This window comes from Aspergillus stella-maris, assembly GCF_047715825.1.
Source record: "Aspergillus stella-maris strain CBS 113639 unplaced genomic scaffold BDV14scaffold_47, whole genome shotgun sequence".
In the NCBI taxonomy this organism is placed as follows: Eukaryota; Fungi; Ascomycota; class Eurotiomycetes; order Eurotiales; family Aspergillaceae; genus Aspergillus; species Aspergillus stella-maris.
In genome coordinates, this window is record NW_027396841.1 from 1 (window position 1) to 19,833 (window position 19,833).

General features: G+C 51.3%; 8 protein-coding genes across 8 annotated transcripts; 4 read left to right on the plus strand and 4 right to left on the minus strand.

The window, feature by feature from the left end:
• Window positions 1-1,550: 1,550 nt before the first annotated feature.
• BDV14DRAFT_177585 (ankyrin repeat-containing domain protein) lies at window positions 1,551-3,028 on the minus strand. Its single transcript, XM_073769440.1, has one exon. It carries the CDS (start codon window positions 2,949-2,951, stop codon window positions 1,719-1,721), a length of 1,233 nt encoding a protein of 410 aa, XP_073625734.1. The 5' UTR covers window positions 2,952-3,028; the 3' UTR covers window positions 1,551-1,718.
• Window positions 3,029-3,653: 625 nt separating this feature from the next.
• Window positions 3,654-4,212, minus strand: BDV14DRAFT_202405 (uncharacterized protein; the record flags this gene model as incomplete). The annotated part of the gene is made up of 2 exons (XM_073774031.1): window positions 3,654-3,672; window positions 3,737-4,212. 2 exons carry the CDS (start codon window positions 4,210-4,212, stop codon window positions 3,654-3,656), a joined length of 495 nt encoding a protein of 164 aa, XP_073625735.1.
• Window positions 4,213-4,281: 69 nt separating this feature from the next.
• Window positions 4,282-5,815, plus strand: BDV14DRAFT_202406 (uncharacterized protein; the record flags this gene model as incomplete). The annotated part of the gene is made up of 2 exons (XM_073774032.1): window positions 4,282-4,397; window positions 5,542-5,815. The coding sequence occupies 2 exons, from the start codon at window positions 4,282-4,284 to the stop codon at window positions 5,813-5,815; spliced, it is 390 nt and encodes a 129-aa protein (XP_073625736.1).
• Window positions 5,816-5,918: 103 nt separating this feature from the next.
• Window positions 5,919-6,742, plus strand: BDV14DRAFT_202407 (uncharacterized protein; the record flags this gene model as incomplete). The annotated part of the gene is made up of 3 exons (XM_073774033.1): window positions 5,919-5,934; window positions 5,993-6,627; window positions 6,686-6,742. 3 exons carry the CDS (start codon window positions 5,919-5,921, stop codon window positions 6,740-6,742), a joined length of 708 nt encoding a protein of 235 aa, XP_073625737.1.
• Window positions 6,743-6,998: 256 nt separating this feature from the next.
• Window positions 6,999-8,587, minus strand: BDV14DRAFT_202408 (alpha/beta fold hydrolase; the record flags this gene model as incomplete). Its single annotated transcript, XM_073774034.1, has 3 exons — window positions 6,999-7,853; window positions 7,929-8,386; window positions 8,446-8,587. 3 exons carry the CDS (start codon window positions 8,585-8,587, stop codon window positions 6,999-7,001), a joined length of 1,455 nt encoding a protein of 484 aa, XP_073625738.1.
• Window positions 8,588-8,860: 273 nt separating this feature from the next.
• Window positions 8,861-10,410, minus strand: BDV14DRAFT_210271 (alpha/beta hydrolase; the record flags this gene model as incomplete). Its single annotated transcript, XM_073775857.1, has 4 exons — window positions 8,861-9,767; window positions 9,850-9,958; window positions 10,015-10,153; window positions 10,219-10,410. 4 exons carry the CDS (start codon window positions 10,408-10,410, stop codon window positions 8,861-8,863), a joined length of 1,347 nt encoding a protein of 448 aa, XP_073625739.1.
• A 1,271-nt stretch (window positions 10,411-11,681) lies between these two features.
• On the plus strand, window positions 11,682-12,867 carry BDV14DRAFT_177591 (cytochrome P450). Its single transcript, XM_073769441.1, has 2 exons — window positions 11,682-11,839; window positions 12,039-12,867. Exons 1-2 carry the CDS (start codon window positions 11,824-11,826, stop codon window positions 12,839-12,841), a joined length of 819 nt encoding a protein of 272 aa, XP_073625740.1. The 5' UTR covers window positions 11,682-11,823; the 3' UTR covers window positions 12,842-12,867.
• A 3,832-nt stretch (window positions 12,868-16,699) lies between these two features.
• Window positions 16,700-19,436, plus strand: BDV14DRAFT_177595 (acetate--CoA ligase). Its single transcript, XM_073769442.1, has 7 exons — window positions 16,700-16,778; window positions 16,859-17,689; window positions 17,801-18,214; window positions 18,267-18,527; window positions 18,584-18,713; window positions 18,762-19,036; window positions 19,088-19,436. The coding sequence occupies exons 1-7, from the start codon at window positions 16,740-16,742 to the stop codon at window positions 19,148-19,150; spliced, it is 2,013 nt and encodes a 670-aa protein (XP_073625741.1). The 5' UTR covers window positions 16,700-16,739; the 3' UTR covers window positions 19,151-19,436.
• The last annotated feature ends 397 nt before the right edge of the window (window positions 19,437-19,833 follow it).

Below are 19,833 nucleotides of genomic sequence, written 5' to 3' on the forward strand. Positions count from 1 at the left end.
CGATTGCTTACTTCAAGATCCGCGTCGAGATTACCCGTCTCTGAAAGATTATCAACTTCAGTAATTACTGACTGACTAGAATCCATTTTAAAGGTAGTCTAGTAACCACTTGTCAAGTGGTTGGTAACCGTTTAAGCAATAAGGCAAGAGAGAATTAAAGAGAAGTGAGGGTAACTAGATTTCAGTGCTTTTGTAAGATATTTAAATGGGTCGCGAGACCCAAAAACCTTACTAATGGTCTTGGCGGTCACATGATTAGAGGTATGGGTCACTTGACCATTGAGCGGAGGTCAAGTGACCTGTGTACTCGACCTTCAATATTCATTCAATTTTATATCGATTAGTCACCCAACTGGTATCCACCAATAAGAAGCCACCTCTGCCGCTCATAGTTATTTACCTTAGGCGGCCATCCGGCCACCGAATTACAAGGCAAGGTAGCCATGATTTTCGATCACCACTGTTTAATCATGAGACTGCGGCGCAATTCGGACAGCGGACCTTGGACACCCAGCCGCGGATGAGAGTAAGCCAGGTTGGATTGCGTTTTCTTGATCAGCAACGGGCCTGGATCGTGATCCACAGATCATGATCTTAATCTGACCTCTGTCTAAGGCTTGTAGTCTGACAATCTGGATCACTAGATTAACATCCCGAGCTTGAAATCATGTAATTGTGAAACCCGGTCTGTGAACAGTGTCCCGAGAGCCCTGTTCGCCTCCTGTCTCGTTTAGAATATAAAAATTTATAGATTCATATCAATGGATACATGTTCCTCTGTGATCTAAATTAATAGATTGTATCGAAGTGTGGCTTTAGAGCCGTTGACTGCCGTCCCATCCAGTTATAGGTCGGTAAGGGTTATCCATCTGTTGACTATAGGTTGATAGCGATCATGAAGGCGGCTCCTTCATCTCAATAGTACTAGAACCATCCTCCACGCCCGTAGCAAAACAAGCTCATCTTCAAATCTAAAATTGACCTGGTGAGATATTCAGGCTTGATCTGGGCGACAATCTCTCGCTCGATCGAGCTTCTTTGACGGCGTTGACCAAGAAGATTCATCACGCCCAATCCAAGACTACGAATGGCCAGTCAGGGAAAACCGAGAGCTCGAGGAAGTCATGACCGAGTTTCCAAAACTTGTTAGCAATTCGCGCGAGCTCAATGTGCGCTCTTGAGAGTCCCAGGTTTCAGAGAAGGTTCCCCAGCCCTCTTGCATATAGTGCCCTATTTCTAGAGTCCGATCAATCATCTGCCGAAGCCAAGAGTCTCCACTTAGAGACTGACTAGGGGTCTGCGAATTTGAGTAGAATTTGGCCGATCTGACGGTGTTAGAAGGTCTTATCCAAGGAATCCAGAGGAGGTGCGATCTGGGATGCTGAGGGACAGGGGTGGTTGGTTTTGTGTGGTACCTCGTAGGGGGTGCTGGAGCACACAATTTGTTTGATGGCCATGGTTAATGTCGCAGAACTAAGTTTGAACTAGGGATACCGAATTGATGATAGAGAAAGCTTTTCAAGATGAAAATGATGGCAGCCTGGAAAGACCCCTCACCATCTTATCACGTAAACAGCGTGGTTACCCAACCAAACTCGTCCATCCTTGGCTCATCTTAAACTATATCGCTGCTTCTATAGCTCATCCTCGCAACCTGGTTGCCCTCTATCTGGGACATCGTCGCTAAACCCTTAATATCCTCCATTTCCCACATTTGACTATTTGACCTGTTTCGCCCTCATCCCCTCCCACCTCTTCCTCGTCTCCTCTCTCAACACCCGCGGCGTCTTCCCCTCCCCATTCGGCTGATTCAAGACCCTTTCATTCCCATGCGCCTCCAAAAGAGCTTCCACAACCCCATCCTGCGCCTCAATCCGCATCTGCATCGAAACCGCCTCCTGTCCCGTCCGATCCCATCTCTCCTTCGGCCTCATACCCCCCCTCATGACCTCATGCAACGCCAAATTCCCGCTCTTATTAATGACATCAACTTTCGCGCCATGATTAAGAAGCATAAGCACAGTGTGCGCTTGACGCAGATGCCGCGCCAGGATATGCAGCGCCGTGTCGCCGTTGTTGTCGGTGGCATCGAGCGGGCAGCTATGTGTCAGCAGGAGCTGGATCACGTCGCAATCAATAGGCTCGCCGTCTAGAGATCCGGCCGCGAGGATGTGCAGCACTGTTTGTCCCTTGCCATCGAGAACGCTTGCATCTGCACCCCGCGAGCAGAGCCATGCAAGCGCGTGGTATCCGTGCTTTAAGCCTTCGATTCCGCAGTCCGCATGGGTTTGGGTGGCGTAGTGGAGTGGTGTGCGGCCGTGCGTGTCACGCGTGTTGATCAGGCTCGCTGTGGCGGCTTCGTTGCCAGGTACAAGTAGCTGAAAAGTGCCGGTTATCTTTTGGACTAAAGTGTTCTCGCTTGCCAGGGACGGCTCTAATGTGCCTGTAATATCTAAGCCCGCAGCTGCGTAGTGCAGCGGTAGTCGGCCCATACTATCGCGGCGAGATATCAGATCCAACGGCTGTTCGTTTCCGTGCTCGTGGAAGTAGTCAAGAATGGCCTTAGTCCCCTCGACATTCCAGGCAGCACTCCCTAGATGCAGCGCAGTAACATCTCGGATTTCAAGACCATCGTCGTGGAATCTAAACCCAGGGCCGTCGCTGTACACTGATAAAGGCTGATAAGCATCCGCACCGGATTCGAGCACCTGCTTCACCATGCTATAACTGCACCTTGAAATCGCCAGACTGAGGACCGTCGACTCCGCTTGTTGCGGTTGCAGTTGCCCTCCATCCGCACCACTTGTATCGGCACGAATGTCCTCAAGAGAGCACGTCAATGGCACCATATCACGCGCCGAAGCCCCCCGGTCAAGCAACATCTGCATTAGTGCCTCGCCCCGCGCGCGATCAGCAGCATCCGCAGCCCCGGTTGAGTATGCTGCAGCCATAAGAGGTGTCCACCCGCCGGGATCCCGATCATGAAGCGTCGCTAAAGGGGGATCCGAATCTAAATCAAGCAGGAACGTGACAGTCGCGATTTGCGCATGCTGGCACGCAACATGGAGCAACGAGAACCCGCGCTCTTCTTCGATGGGTGCAGACGCAGACGCCAACGCCGTCGTCGAGCGGATATCAAGCAAAACACGCAACACATCCAGACTCCCGTGCACCGCTGCGATATAGAATGGATCCTGCGACTGGATCTTAGGCACTGGAATTCCGTGGTTGGGACGATCCAAATCCCATTCCCAAGCGGCGATGTATTGCTTCAGCAGGTGCACGTCATTGCGCGCGATGATTCTGCGCAGGAGCGAGCCGTGTTCGGTCTCGTAGAGGGGTGCGCGGTCAGTATTGAGGATTTTCCGCGACTCAAATGCGGCGTCGGTGCAGGTGTGGAATTCTTGATAGGCACTGGCCATTGCAGTGACCAAGTTATTCATTCCAATGTGTAGGGGTTGGTTGAGCTTGAGTTCAATGTCGGGTGGGTTAGAGAGAAGTGAAAATTGGAATAAACACTGGCTTGAAAAGCGTGGACGGGCATTGGTCCACTATTTATACCTAATTGATAGCCAGCAAAGCTACTGGTACAAAGTTACTAGGCTGATTACGGACACCCAAAACAACTCAAGCTCCAGCTGGTAAAGTGCAGCTCACATGCAGAGACTAGCGCTTTTTAAATAAAGTATCTACCTTGAGATTGATCATGATCAGATTGCAGGTCTCCGCGACGTACGCATACGACGACTGCCAGTCCTTGTCATACTCGTCATTGTAGGCGTCAGCCTGCATGAGCGCCAACTTTTGTACATTGCAGTACGAGCAGAGATTGGGCTCCAGAAGGTCTGCGAGGTCTTCCACCTCGGGGAAGGCAGCGATGATGTCGTTGCAGTTCTTGCCAGTGGTGGGGTTGACAAAGCAGGACTGGTTCCAGTTGCCCCAGAGCAGGTCCAGCATGTCCAGGAAGGGAAGACCGGGCACGAGAGATGCGGAGGAGCCGCAGGTTGAGTCAATTGTTTGGTGCAGTTTGGCAATGGAGGCCTCGCAGCCTGCGCTGCAGACCTGCGCAGTTATAGTGTCATTGTTAAAGCTCCCAATGTATCCATCCGTCATGAGGGAGGCAGTCTGGTCGGCGCAGTTAACTGTCTGATACAGTGCTGCCTTACAGGACGGGTCCAGGCCGATGGTGGACAAGGAAACGTTGGGAAACATGGCAATTCCCGGAAATGTTGACTCCTGCGTGTGATGATGATGTCGAGCAGCGTGTAAGTGGGTAAAGCAATGGGCGTGCGCAGCAACCAGGCTGCTCCCAGCAGCCCAGATGAAGGCAGAGGCCTCCACCAGGGGAATGACGAGTACCATGCTGACTCCTTCTTGAAGCAAGCTGCAGAGACAGGGTAAGGAAGGACAAGGAATGGAAAACAACGCAACATGGTATAAAACAAATCAAAGAATGCCAAGGTGTCGGAGGTCACTGGAAAGAGATAACACTGACAGATTGAACGTGAACGCCAAATAACATTATTTGTCATGGCCTCCGTGTTTCGGCCGTCCCTAGATTTGCATTTCTTCCAAGACCAAGGCTAGTGGACGAAATTTGCAGTGCATGCAGTCGCCTAGTGCCATCCAGCTTCATAATATTGGACTTCTGAAAGGACTGCTGGTTCTACAGGACAAGACTGCCTGCAGTCAGGGCCATGTTACCTGTAGTGCTAGCGAAGCCGGGGGAAATTGCAGTGGGTCATGCTATAATACTCGAATCATGAAGCTGATCTGTTGGTTATTGAGGCTCTGCAGTTTTTGGAATAGCCCTTGCCGTAGCCTTAAGCTTGTGGAGTTCGTGCCCTGTAAGTGAAGCTACGAACACATCCCAAAGGATACAAGCATAGCCTAGTCGAAGGATGACCCACTGCGTTCCGGGACCTAACCAGGCCTCGAGTGCATGTGCTCCAGGGTTCTTTTTTCTTTCAGATGCGCTCCTGGTTCTTATTCGGCCCTGTCCATTCTAATCAGGCTGTAAGATACAGTTCCGTATCCACAACTTATGCCACTGGTGATTCCCACACCCCAGGCCTATGTGCATCGTTTCCTGTGCTATTGAGGCGGTAATGCTCCGGCACTAGTGCACTAGTAGCAGGTAATACTAGCATGGCTCCATTAAAGGAAACACCCTTGTGACCCTGTGGATCCTCCTTTAGTTAGGGTAATGGAGTAGCATCACCGGATTACCGCGGGTGTGCCTGACAATCCCTGGCCATTCCGCCAGAGCCTCGATTTGATTGACCTCCGTCCTTGTAATCTATCCATCCTCGCTGCAATCTGTGCATTCTGGAAGCCACTGCAGCAAAGTAAACGTTCTTACCTCTAGAACCATCTCTTTTCCATCCATTGCTAGAAGTCTGCTGGTGACCGGCTGGTCCCGACCTACTGCGGCGCAGACAACTGCATTAACAACTGCGATTCCAAGGCAGAATGCAACCCGGGCGACTAGCCGTCTGAGTACGTGAACAGCACCACCTGCCCGCTGAACGTCTGCTGCAGCAAGTACAGCTTTTGCGGGACAACCAAGGACTTCTGCGGCGACTCGAAGGTCACGCGGCCCTCGTGCGACATCGGCTCGCAGTCCCTGACGCGCGACCTAGGCCAGAAGCTGTGGCTGTCAATTGGGGAGTGGGCATTCTCGGACGATGGGTCGCCAATGGCAATGATGTTCTCCGACGTTGCGGCCGCCAACGACGCGCACCAGGAGGTGTTTTTCGTCTCGCTAACCCTCTTCATGCTAACCTGGGGCTTTAATGGCGTGGACATCAACTAGGAGTATCTAGCTGCAACAGACTACAATGGCCACGCCGAGGACTACAAGAACTTCCTGGCCTTCCTGAAAACCCTCTGCAAGGCTATATAGCCCACGCACCGCGATGCCAAGAGGCACATGTAGACTTTTCCTAAATAGGGACGCTAAACCAAAATAAGTGATTCGCCGTCACCACAGGCTTCTTCCGCTCCCTCTCCCTCTACCTCCAACTAATCTGGGACATCGAGCCAGGCCCGAAATTCCGCATCGTCTCACTAACAAGCATCTTCCTCGGCTCACTCGGACTACTCGGAATCGCCCTCGGCGTCTCAGGCGTCTCCTACCAGGTCGGCGAAATGTGCTACATCAGCTACCCCAAGAGTATCGGGTTGTTCTGGGGTCCATTGATTGGAGTCGCATTTATCTCGTTTCTGATTCAGATGTTTATAATGGGATACTGTATCCGCGGTGTGATTACACGAGGCTGGACAGCAAGGTTATCATTCTTTAAGCGCGGCGAACGACAGTCCGACAATACAGACGATAGTCTCCCACGGATTCCACCGCAACGGAGGACAGGAAGGAAGATCTGGCGGATTTTGCAGTTTCAGTGGCGCGCTATTGCAATTGCTTGTCTAATCCTGTTATACGTCGTGTACGTCGCGCAGGATGTTCTTCGGTACGGAGATCCGGGACAGTATTCGACTGAGCAATCCAGGCCGTGGGTAGACTGCCTTGTTGCCACGAGGGGTGATAAGAAGGAATGCGCACCCAAGGCGAATAGGATTATGCCGAATCAGGCGACTGCTGTTTCGGCGTTGGCGCTTCTTGCTGTATGGCCCCAACCCCTTTCCTTCAACTCCCATGAAGCCAACTAGCTGTGACATCTAGTCCTGCGGCGTCTGGGGCGTAATCCACACAGCACGGTACAACATGCTCCTAGGCTAGCTAGATATCTACTACGACATAACCGATTTCATCAGCGACACCCTTCACGGCCGCCGCACGCGTAAAGCCGACAAGGCATATACTGCCGATCAAGTAGCGTTCGTAGAACCGCCAGGCGAGCCACTTCCTACTCAAGTCCTCCCGTCTAGCCCTCTTTGCGGAGCCACCATCATTGTTTTAACCTAGATGTAATATAATCATATTATAGGTGTTACCTAAGTCAACAAGGGAAATACGTCACCGACAATCTGCCATACTAAGTCCTCGAAACGAGCTTCGCCCCTCTATATACCTCATCTAGCGTAATCTCGTTAATCCGCCCGTCCTGCTTGTCAGTCGTATGATGCTTCAGCACCGCCAGAAGCACCCTGATTCCCTCCGTATCGACCGGAACCCAATGCGCCGATCTTGGTAGCACAATAATTTCACTCGGAGGGGCGAGAAAGGCATGAAGCCCATCGAGACAGATCTCAGGGAGCATAACATGATCCTTCAGACCCCAAATGACCGTTGTCGGGGCTTTGAGCAGTGGCCCTTGAATATCGCCAACACCTTTCGTTTTAGCGGTGTCGTGCTCATGCTGAAGATTTGCCTGCGTCAGCAGTCGCGTCTTCTCGTTATGTTTCTCCGACTCGATCTCCCGCAACGATCTGAGTAGTTCTTCGGACTTTGTCCACTTCCCACGCAGGACGCCATTGCGGTAGAGACCTGTCATGTTCCACACGACAGCGGCGGGGGATTTTGCTCGCGCTCGGACGCTATCACCGTAACTTTTGGGTACTCCCGGCGTGCTTATATTCGTACTTGTGCTTGTCTGAGATTCACTCTCACCAGGACCCAAAGTCGCAGCAAGGGCTTCGACGAAATCAAAATCAAAGTTTCGGACGTTGGCGAGTCGAACGAGCGCCCGCAATACGGCCATTTCGTTCCAAGTCCCGAGGATATAGCCGACAATTACCTCAGGGAGATCGAATGTGAATACGTAGGCAAGGCACCATATCTGGCGTAGTAGTACTGTGCAAGTCTTACATAGCTCCCAGAGGTCTAGATTAGAAAGCAGCCTAGGGAGGGACTGGATACGGCGGGTGAAGTTTGCAATAGCCAAATCGGTCTGAAGAGTATGGCGTTAGTGATTGACGCTTGATGTTGGCCCCTTACTGCAGGTAGGATAATCAGTACTACTCACAAACAAGCCATTCAAAAGCACAAATTGATCCGCGATGACGGGCGCCTCCGTCGCCAGCCTCGTCGCCAGATTACAACCCCAGTCATGTGCAACAAGGACCACCTTGGTCAGAATTTCGCAGTGATGCTGCCGCATAGAGATACAGAATTCAGCGAGCGCTTCAAGTACGCCAGTGTCATATTCCGCGAAGCTGTCGCTGCCGCCATACCCTGGTAGGTCGACGCAGACGATGAGATTATCTCGAGCCACGGCCTGTTTTCGGTCGCGATGGCAGAGAAGGTTCCTCCACATCAGCGAGCTGTCAGGGAAGCCGTGGAAAAAGATTATGAGGCCCTGGGGTCGTGCAATTGTATGTCTGTTGTGGATATAATGAAGTTTTTGGCCATTGCGAAGTTTTATAAAGTCGTGGTTGAAGCCGGGTATTGGCTGTTTGGAGAGATCCCAGAATCGCTGTCGAGCTGGAAATCAATAGCTCAGCTGTGCTTTCACGTATATAGTATGGTAAAGCGGCCTTTACCTTTTGCTAGACTTTCCTTGTCCTTTTGTGTCAAGGGTGGTTGGCTGTTAGTAAACCCCGTCTTGATGCATCGGATGAGCCCTAGTGTCGCTGATATATAGAACACGACATAGCTCAGTAGCTGAGTGATGCAGCTGGCCATGATTGCCTGATTATCTTCCGCGCGTTATGTTCAGACGGTGGGTAGTGCAGGTGCCAGGAACGACGCAGAAAAACCAGATCTTGGATCACACGTGGAGCTCGCCTCGAGCTTAGAACGAACGCATAGTGACATCATCAAGCAATCTACTTGCTCAGTATTATTTTCTGATAGGTAAACTTTGTTTGATGGGAGATCCACCCGGCCAGACGGGTTCAAGTCTGCAGGAAGCCCTATCTACCTGCATCTCAACAGTGACGAACCAACTACAACTATTTACAACTTCGATCTCGACTTTGCCTTCGACTCGCCGGCTGCGGCAGTCTCATACAGCGCCTTCTTCCATTCCTCCTTGAACATCGCCTTCTCTCTGCCCTCGAGACCGTCCCATTTAGCCAAGATCCTTCGCTGATCGTCTCTCCACTGCTCCACAACCTTCGCTATCCACTCAGTCATCTTGTCCGCGGTTTCGGGAATTTTTTTGCTTTGAAAAGGCACGTCATGCCCTGCGCCCTGTATAGTGACGTGCCTGACCCGATCATACTCCATACCACCACTCCCTCCCCATTGCGCGCCCGTAGATTTGGCACCATTCTTCAGCGTTCCCGATTTCTCCATTATATTGTTCCCACCACCAATGTAGAGGACCGACGGCCGGACATGCGGGAGCAGTTTCCACGCGAGGATGGACTCATAGCGGTAGAATTTCCAGCCCTCGGGTACTTTGCCCAATACATCGGGGTAGAAGAGGGGATCATGTGGTGGGCTCGGTTCAGTATGCTCGTTTTCGCCGGGCATGCCCAGGTCGCGGTGTTGATTGAGGTTTGGTCGCGTGTACATAAGAATTTCCTGGTGTTTTGTTGACGTTAACGTTACGGGCGTTGCGTCCCCGTCCTTAATCCCACCCGCTGCTGCGGCCGCAGCCGCTGCATCCGGATAGAGAGCGGTCGGGAGGTCTCGATAGCCATATCGCACCCAGCGATCCATGACGCGGTCGTCCCAGTGTGGAAAGAGCTTGCGATACTTCTTAGCCGCTATTTGTCGCGATGGCCATAAGTCTTTCTTGCGCTCGGTCATGAGGATGAGGAGCGGGGAATCGTTTGCATCGACGCTAGGTGCGAAGAAGGGTTCGATGAGGATGAGTGAGGTGAAAAGACGGGGGTGCATTAGGGAAAGGAATATCCTATCAGCGGGAAGCACTTCAATGAGCAACTCATCTTAATGGGTCTACTTGGTTGTTAGGTTTCCGTGGGATTGTTGCTCACAGTTGAGTAGTGCCCATACTGTGCCCAACACCCATTATGGGCTGGGGCATCTCCTTTCGAAATTGGTTCATCATGAGCAGCATGTCGCGGCTATGATCCATCCAAGCGGCTGTAAATATAGAGTCAGGATCTGTCTTTCTAATAATTGTGAATGGGTAGACTCACGATCATTCCCTAGATACCTCTCATTATGTGCACCACTAGCGCCTTGGTTCGCTGCATCCGCAATCCAGATAGCGCGAATTCTGATCCCAGACTGCGTGCATCTGGCCACCAGATCTTCCCACAATGGTTCATAAAGCTCCTGAACAGGCGGAGCGCATTGGATCAGTGACTCTTGGCTCGTTGGTCAACCCTGCTGCGACGTACCTTAGGGAATCCAGCCCCGTGGAAACCAACAAGCGTCACATCGCCTGGTTGCGGATTCTCATTATTGATCGGGGTGTACTTTTTGACGACTAGTTTCAGCGGCGCGTCCTGGGTTGTTATTGCGTGAGGGTACTCGCGCATATACTGGGCGTCGACGGTGCGTTCCGTCACGGTGAAAGGAGAGGTGGGCATAATGAAAGATTAATAATAAGATGAAGATTATTGCTAGTATCCAGCTTAGCTTGTAGATGTCGAAGCCACACAACCCAAAGGGCGAAGGAAATCGGACACGTCAAGCAGAGTCGAGTCGAGGCGAGTTGGGATGATGACACCCGTGGCGTTGAGACCTGGGACCTGGGCTCTCGGCATTATTTCCTCCAGATTTGCTTGGCGAATCGCTATTGATGTCTTCGCGATGATCGTGATCGGCAGATGCGTAAACTTTTGTCTCCAATGGAGCTTGCATGACTTTGCAGCGATCGATCTGGCAAGATCTACAAACTGTGGATCTCCGGCGCGGGTTGCGAATACGCCGCTCGTCCCAAGATCCCTCCTTCGCGCCTGGGCTGAATTTCAGAAATTGCCATAGTTTGACTGCTCTGCGCAATAGTCACCAATGTATGGTAGTACATTTGGGTCATCAGGTTGGGCTTCGCGACTCCATCTATTGCTTTGGCATGTCGAGAGTGCAGGAATGGGGTTCCCGCGTCTAGTCCATGGCAGCCCTAATCGCCCCTGAACGTACCCACTACATTAGCCATCCACAGGCCCTGATGATGTTCGATGGATTAGAGCTTGCAGCGTATCGACACAGCATGGCGCCACTGACGTTCATTACGCATAAGATCTGCCTGAGCCGCCAGTGCAAACTTTAGCAGTGATCGAGATAAGCTGGTGGGTCGCCATGCGTGGTGACGAAAAGCTGTCTTTTCAACTTTCCCACGATTTTCCCTGCATAAACCTCGCACGATGTACCTCAGCACAATTTACATCCTTGCACTCAGCTCTATCTTAACGTTATGGCACCTTGTTCGACTTATGGTCGGCGTCCGCAATCGCAGGAGCCTGGCGCGCCAATATGGCTGCGAGAAACCGCCATCCCTCCCCCAGAAAGACAAGATCTTTGGAACAGATATTCTATTTGAGGAGTACCGCAACTTCCGCAACAACACATACCTCCCCATGCTTGTGAACCGCTTTAATTTATGTGGAGACACATGGTCTTGCCGAACAATAGGCCAGACCAATTTTGCAACCATCAACATTGAGAATATCAAGACGATCCTCGTGACACAATCCCAATTCTACGGTCTCGGGCGGACGAGAAGATCTGTATTAGGAAGCACTCTTGACCATGGCATCTTTACATCAGAGGGCAACGAGTGGCGATTTCTGCGCCGGATGAGTCGACCTGGGTTTTCGGCTTCCCATGTTCATCTCGAGCCACATGTGCAAAGTTTGCTTGAGCAGGTTCCGGATGATGGGGAGCCTTGTGATCTACAACCACTTTTTCATGATCTGACTCTGCATAATGCGGCGTCGATATTCTGGGGAGATGACGCTATCAGGCAGCTGGATGAAGGGAGAAAGGGGTTGGCGACAAAAATGAATGACGCTATATGTAAGGCCTTTGCCCATACGCAGGACGTTATGGTGTTAGGGCCCCTGGCAAACTTGGTTCAATCTTCAAAGACCAAGAGCGCGATTGACTTGGTTTACGGCTTCATACTAGAAAACTCAAAAAGCTGTATTTTGCCAGAAGAGCTCACCTACCCCCATCGATGCATCAACCGGGTCTCCCATAACTAATGCCAACGGAGTGTCAAAAAATTTAGGGGTGGCAGGCCTCTTCTACGACCTTTTCCACCCCCGCGACTTTGACACAATCCACATCCAGCTACGGCAAATGTTCATGGCTGCCGAAGGCACAACCGCCGAAACGTTGACGCACCTATTTCATCTTCTCTCTCGACATCCGCGAGTTTTTAACAATCTCCACGCCGAGATGTCCCTTAAACTCCCTGCTGGCCGAATCCCAACCTCATCAGAGCTGACAAAGAACGTCCCTTACCTCAACGCCTGCATCAAAGAAGTTCTTCGTCTCTTCCCAACAGTCCCATTTAACAACCGCATCGTGCTACAAGATACTGTCCTCCCCAGAGGCGGTGGACTAGACGGTTTATCTCCCATAGTTGTTCCCGCGGGTGCCGAGATCTCGCTCCCGCATTACCCCCTCTACCGCCGGAAGGATATTTTCGGGGAAGACGCAGATGAGTTCGTGCCAGAGCGATGGCTGGAACCAGAAGAGGAACACCAAGGCCAAGACCAGGCCGCCCAAAGAGCGTGGACGCAACAATGCGAAAGCTATCTCCCCTTCAGTATAGGTAAGCGTGCATGCCCCGGGCGGCCTATTGCGCTGGAGACTGTGCGGTACGTGGCTGTAAGACTTGTTCAGGAGTTCTCGCGTATCAGCGATGAGTCTGATAATCGGCCGTGGCAGGAGAATTGCGGTGCGACTTTGCAGAGTAAATTTGGTGCCGTCGTGGCGATGAAGAGGAGGGGGAAGACCAAGACAGATTTGGACTCGGGGTATATGTCTGAGAATAGTTCTGGTTCTTTGTGATTTAATATATAGAGACTATGTGCGTGGAACGAGGCTGTTTCAAAGCCAAATACTTGCTATTGGGAATCTTAAAACTACGTCCTACCTCATACCAGGTCTAGGTAATTTGATTATCGGGCTCATTAATTTCTCTAGAATGCCGCATACAGCGTCTTGGTTCGATGTCCCTGCACGATGGAACATATCTCATGTCGGGGACTCGGAGGTGAGCGATCGCCATGAGGATCCTTTATTCTCTATCTAGAGGGCGATCGGTGGAAAGCCAGTGGTGCGGAGAGCACGTGACCGCCAGCTGATGCCTGAGGCTATCTCAACAACAGTTAATCCACAATTCGAGCTCCGTCCAGTCTCCAAGCCTAGGTAATTTTGGGCAGACACTAGTCACGAGACAACAGGTCACGGGACATGCTTGAAAACTCCATGGTGACAGTTCCTCTTTCAAAGTCAACTATCCAAGACCGATTATATTTTTATGTCTACCGTACCCTGAGGCGCACGGTGAAATTTCCTCAGCCATTTCCTGTAAGTAAACCAAGGTCTTCCAAGATTACTGTAAAGTTGCACAAATTTGCCTGACATCAACCAGCGTTGCACTTTTCTATAATGACCTTAAACAGATCGGCGACAAACCCTGTCACAATTGTTTCTCCTTTAAATACCTTACTACTGACGATCGATTGTTTAGTTATATTAGCAGAAAGAATATTCGCAAGTTTACAATTACCAGATTCGCGAAGGTTTGATCTTGGTTTGGAATTCGCTCCGGTGGTTGAGGAGGCTAAAAGGCTTTATTAAATTGTTTGGATTGACCCGGTTGTATTGGCTTAAACTAATAAATTATAGGAAAAGAAATTATCTGGAGTCTCCAGAGTATCGTCCTACCTCGCAGTGCTCCGCAATACCTCTTGGGTTGGAAGGATACATGACGCCATGGTAGTGCCGCTTGAGAGTAAACAAAAGACAAGTATTACTGTCCGGAATGATAGCGGGAGCAAGACAGAAGTTGGTTGGATATGGACAAATATTCTCTTTACCAATCATCTCACATATATCGACATTGCAGAAGGTGAAAGAGTGGGGGCGGTCGTAGTTCACTTCCCAAGACAGCAGTAGGAAGGACAAACTATTACATCGTTATAATTGGACGGCCATAACTTGAAGAATTACCAGCACCTATTTTACCCAGACTTTCAAGGGGTAGGATGTCTGTAAAGTTAAAGTCGGCCCAGGAGTCCAAGTCACACCCATTCTCTAGGAAGTGGTGAGTTGTAGTGGTCATACCCATTCTCCAGGAAGAGGTGGGCTGTAGTAGTAGTTGGCTGATGCTGAAGATCTGTGATTTGAATATCAGCCCGGGAGTCCAAGCCACAACCATTTTCTAGGAAGGGTTGGGATAGAGCAGTAGTTGGCTGATACTGAAGATCCAAGTCACGGCCATTCTCTAGGAAAGGTTGGGGTAGAGCAGTAGTTGGCTGATGCTGAAGATCCATGATTTGAATATCAGCCCAGAGGTCCAAGTCACGCCCATTCTCTGGGAAGGGTTGGGATATGGCAGTAGTTGGCTGATGCTGAAGATCCGTGATTTGAATATCAGCCCAGGAGTCCAAGTCACACCCTTTCTCCGGGAAGGACTGGGATGGAGAGCAGTAGTTGGCTGATAGCTGGCCCAAGAGTCCAAGTCACACCCAACAATCCCATGCCTTTTCAGCTTATAAGTACTACTAGCACATACTAGTGTGTACTGTAGGTCCTGATAAGGCGCTCGCGTCGGAGCCCTAAGTCTGTACTTTGTTAGTTAGTTACTTGCCCGAAGTTGTAGCCTTACAGAGTAGGCACTAATTGATCAGGTGACGGGTAGTCGCGATACGGTAAGAGTACAAGTCGAGTTCACGGGTGGAGAGACAGTTAATCAAGCATCCCCCACAGCCCGTGATTCCATCGCTAATGCGACAAGTGTGGCGACAAGTGGGATCGCTGGTCTCTGTGGGTGTGGATGCGGGTGTGGGTGGTGTGGGATGCATTGCATTGGTGTCGGTGCCGGTGTTGGAGGTTAGGTAGTTGATAAGCGTCCGACGATATGGCTAGTTCGCGGACGGAATGTACCTGCGTAAAGCCTGGGTTGTGGAGAGGAGAGGAGAGGACACTCTGTAAATGAAGACGGGAATTCCGAAGACAGGGGTGATGATGGTCTAGTTGCTGGTCGCCTCGTAGCATGGATACTCTGTTGATTGTTGATTGCGATAGTATAGTGTAGTGGGGCGCCGGCAGTTGTATAGGACTGGAGAAGCCGCAAGTTGTGTACATATTGCATCTCAGTTACCAACATGTTAGGCTTGCGGAGTTGCGACCGTGAAAAACCCTTTGGCTGGCAGATGTACGTACCCCTTGCGGCTCCTTGGGCGGAAGACAGGAGAAGTGGAAGGTTGCCGACCGTGAGTTGCCGCTGCCAGGCATAGTGACACAAGTCTAGCCCGAAGCGTTGGATTGGCGGGCGTGGGGAGCGAGGCTTGTTCTAGCCAAGCGACCTGTGTCTAGCATGCACCATCCCTGTAGTTGCATTATGGTGTGACAGCTGGATGCAACAGATTCAACAGCTCGGGTTAGAAGCTGTGCTCCATCGGTCTCATAGAGATTGTGCTCGATGCGACGCTGGATAAGATGTGCTCTGAGAACATTTAATTGGGAGCGCGGGGTACACAGCGTTTCCGCAAGCAGAAAGTAGTACGATCTCCGTGGGGGAACCCTGGTCAGTGCACGGCGCAGATGCAGATGGGTGAGCCACTTGCTGTGCGAGGTAAGGCGCATAATTAATAATACTATTATTGCTCACTGACACAACGTCAGAGTCGAAGACGGTAGACTTTCCACCCCCGCATGGACAGAGGTGCTAGATGCTTGGCTGCGTGCTTGTGATCCCTCCGTCCGGGGTTGCGAGTCACTGCTGATTGGCTGTTCCAATACAATGGGCGTGGCATGCTTCATACTGCTGTCGAAACCGGATGGACAAAGTCCAAGAGAATAACCGACCGGACAGCAGCTAGTAGCCTCGGTCAGTACTGTAGACAATTAGCGGAGAGCGAATTGGTCGAGAAGAGTCGGGCAGGCAGTGTTTGGCGGATCCGCACCGGGGCAACGGAAACGAAAAAGACAGGCTGAGCCCCGCATCACCGAGTTCGCTGGACCAACTGCTAGTGCTGTGGTACTGTGGAGGGACATCTGTCAACCGGCCACTCAGTCTGGCTTCTTTGCACTCGCTCATGCAGGGGGGGCGATCCTGTTCTTGATTCTCAAGTCTCAACAGTTGAAGAGCACTGTCCTCTGGGAATAAGAAAGCTGGTCACACAGTAGTATCAGTAACACCGTCAAGGAAAGGAGCTGGAAGCTACCACTGACGCAGTAAGAAGGGTTGCTGACGGTCACCCGGAAAGGGAGCAAACTCGGCGTATTCTCGCAGACCGGAGGGGGTTAGGCTCCATTCGTCATTTAAGGTCGCCCTCCTCTCCGCCGGACACCCGGGGAGCGGGACCTCAACAATAATAACGGATGGTCATCTACATTAAATAACACCGTCCTCCCTCGTCCGATCTTGGAGTTAATTCCAAATAACCTCTCTGTCTTCCTCCTCCATCACTACCCCTCCTCAATCTTCTCTCTCGCTCCTCCTCTTCCTCCTTCAACTCGATTCATCTTCGACAACATCGTATCTACCCCACCTCTGCTCGAAGGGTAAGCTTAAATCCCACCAACTCACGTGCCGCTCCTGCTGCTCAACTCCACGCTCCCCCACCAAGTTTCGCGCCATTTTTCTTTCGCTCGGGGCCCTTTCTAATTTCTCGCGCCAGCAGGATTTTACTCTTTTTTTTTTTTTTTTTGTTCAGATTCACAATTCTCAGTCAACATGAGTGACGGTCCTATCGCTCCTCCCAAGGCCGCCGTGGTAAGCAAAGCAAGCTCAAGCTCTCTGTCCAAGCGTGAGAGCTGCCCCGCCAATGGGCTGCGGCTAACTGTGCTTTGTAGGTTGCCGAGGCCCACGAGGTCGACACTCACCACGTCCCCAAGGCATTTTTCGACAAGCACCCATCCGGTCCGCACCTTAAGGATCTCAACGAGTACCAGAAGGAATATGAAGAGTCAATTCGCAGTCCGGACGTTTTCTGGGCTAGAAAGGCCCGCGAGCTCCTCACATTCGACAGAGACTTCCAGACTACCCGCATAGGTTCATTGGAGAACGGCGACGTTGCTTGGTTCGTTGAGGGTCAAATCAACGCCTCTTTCAACTGTGTGGATCGCCATGCCATTAAGAACCCCAATAAGGTTGCCATTATCTACGAAGCCGACGAGCCCAACGAGGGCCGAACAATCACATACGGCGAACTTCTCCGCGAGGTCTCGCGGGTCGCTTGGGTGCTGAAGCAGCGCGGAGTCAAGAAGGGTGACACAGTCGGCATCTACATGCCCATGATTCCCGAAGCTATCATTGCCTTCCTCGCTTGCTCGCGTATCGGTGCCGTCCACTCCGTCGTCTTCGCCGGTTTCTCTTCCGACTCTCTGCGCGACCGTGTCCTCGACGCTGGCTCCAAGGTCGTCATCACAACAGACGAGGGAAAGCGTGGTGGTAAAATCATTGGAACCAAGAAGATTGTCGACGAGGGTCTAAAGCAGTGCCCTGATGTCTCGACTGTCCTTGTCTACAAGCGCACCGGCGCTGAGGTCCCTTGGACCGCTGGACGTGACATCTGGTGGCACGAGGAGATCGAGAAGTACCCCGCCTACCTCGCTCCTGAGCCCGTCAGCTCTGAAGACCCTCTGTTCCTCCTTTACACCTCTGGTTCTACTGGAAAGCCCAAGGTACGTACCGAGCCTTTCCTTTGAGCGCGATGGGTACGCTGGAATAGTCCAGCGAGGCCCTGTTGCTCCATGATAATTTCTATGGCGCAGAACATGCTAACAATAATCCAGGGTGTCATGCACACTACCGCCGGTTACCTGTTGGGCGCTGCTATGACTGGTAAATACGTCTTTGACATTCACGACGATGACCGCTACTTCTGTGGTGGTGATGTTGGTTGGATTACCGGCCACACCTATGTTGTGTACGCCCCGCTCCTCCTGGGATGCGCAACCGTCGTCTTCGAGAGTACCCCCGCCTACCCCAACTTCTCCCGCTACTGGGATGTGATCGAGAAGCACAAGGTCACTCAGTTCTACGTGGCCCCCACTGCTTTGCGTCTGCTCAAGCGTGCTGGAGACGAACATATTCACCACCAGATGGAACACCTGCGTGTCCTGGGATCCGTCGGTGAGCCCATCGCTGCCGAGGTCTGGAAGTGGTACTTTGAGAAGGTCGGAAAGGAGGAGGCTCACATTTGCGATGTAAGATCCACTACCTACCTGATTCAAACATAGTCTAATATTGGACTTCTAGACATACTGGCAAACCGAAACTGGCTCCAACGTCATCACACCCTTGGCTGGTATTACGCCCACAAAGCCCGGCAGCGCTTCTCTGCCGTTCTTCGGTATCGAGCCTGCTATCATCGACCCTGTCTCTGGCGAGGAGATCTCGGGCAACGATGTCGAGGGTGTTCTTGCCTTTAAGCAGCCCTGGCCCAGCATGGCCCGCACTGTGTGGGGTGCTCACAAGCGTTACATGGACACATACTTGAACGTCTACAAGGGCTACTATGTACGATTCCTTCTCACCTGGCTTTATTTCAAAACATTAGCTAACAGTCTGGATAGTTCACGGGTGACGGCGCTGGTCGTGACCACGAAGGATACTACTGGATTCGTGGCCGTGTTGACGACGTTGTCAACGTCTCCGGTCACCGTCTGTCGACCGCCGAAATCGAGGCCGCTCTCCTCGAGCACCGTAAGTCTGATGAACTCCATGAAGCGGACATCTGCTAATTTGTGATAGCCATGGTTGCCGAAGCCGCCGTCGTTGGTATTGCCGATGAGCTGACTGGTCAAGCCGTCAACGCTTTCGTCGCGCTGAAGGAAGGCAATGAGACAAACGACCAAGTCCGAAAGGATCTCATTCTACAGGTCCGAAAGTCGATTGGACCGTTCGCTGCTCCTAAGGCTGTCTTCGTTGTCGAGGACCTGCCCAAGACCCGTAGCGGTAAGATCATGCGCCGTATTCTGCGCAAGATCTTGAGTGGTGAGGAGGACAGCCTTGGCGATACATCAACGGTAAGATACCCCTGTTCAACATCGTTGGATGATTGACTAATTGTTCTCTAGCTGTCCGACCCCTCTGTGGTCGACAAGATCATTGCCACTGTGCACTCTTCGCGAGGCAAATAAGTTATGAACACTACCTATTGGTCGATTTTTGGTCGAGAGGCCATATATACCCATAAAGAATGGCACAGCGATGACTGCCTAAGAGCATTGAGTGCCTGTTGCCCAGGACTGGGGTCGATGACGGCGCCGCGTCGCTCATGGTATACTGGGCGGAACGAGGATGAAGCGTTATTTATTTAACTGCCTATTGTGTGATTCCCATGTTTCGTTGAACCTCAGAGCGGATGTTCTGAAGATGATTACCTATAAATTATGATTTCAGGGTGCATCCTTAGTCAAACATGTTTTTTTTTCTTCAGAACGTTTTATCTATTGTAGGCTGCTGGATCGTAAGGCTTCGGATATATATATGCGATGGGTAGATTTTCCGGTCTCTGCTGATTGGATCAAAGAGTAATTCCCCTTCCAAAGCAACCAAGACAATGGCCATCTGTCTGCTTTCTTTTAAAAAAAATTACCCTGTAAGCTTAAATTGACGATGGAATGACTCCAGTCTAGAACCCCAGTCGAAGGACCGACCAGTACAACTACTTGGCAAGCAAAGACTTGAACCCTGGACTCGGCAGGATTCACGAGGATGGCAACTAATCAGGTCATGTGAGTGGCTCATTGACTCACCTGTTCTTACCAGACCAATAATTCCCTGCCAATGTAGAGAAGGAACAAAATATCCCTATCTTACT

Coding starts and splice junctions, on each gene's coding strand:
- BDV14DRAFT_177595 (XM_073769442.1), top strand. CDS start 16,740: ATGAGTGACGGTCCTATCGCTCCTCCCAAGGCCGCCGTG. Junction 18,215..18,266: donor AGGAGGCTCACATTTGCGAT/GTAAGATCCACT, acceptor TTGGACTTCTAG/ACATACTGGCAAACCGAAAC. Junction 18,528..18,583: donor ACGTCTACAAGGGCTACTAT/GTACGATTCCTT, acceptor CAGTCTGGATAG/TTCACGGGTGACGGCGCTGG.
- BDV14DRAFT_177585 (XM_073769440.1), bottom strand. CDS start 2,951: ATGGCTGCAGCATACTCAACCGGGGCTGCGGATGCTGCTGATCGCGCG.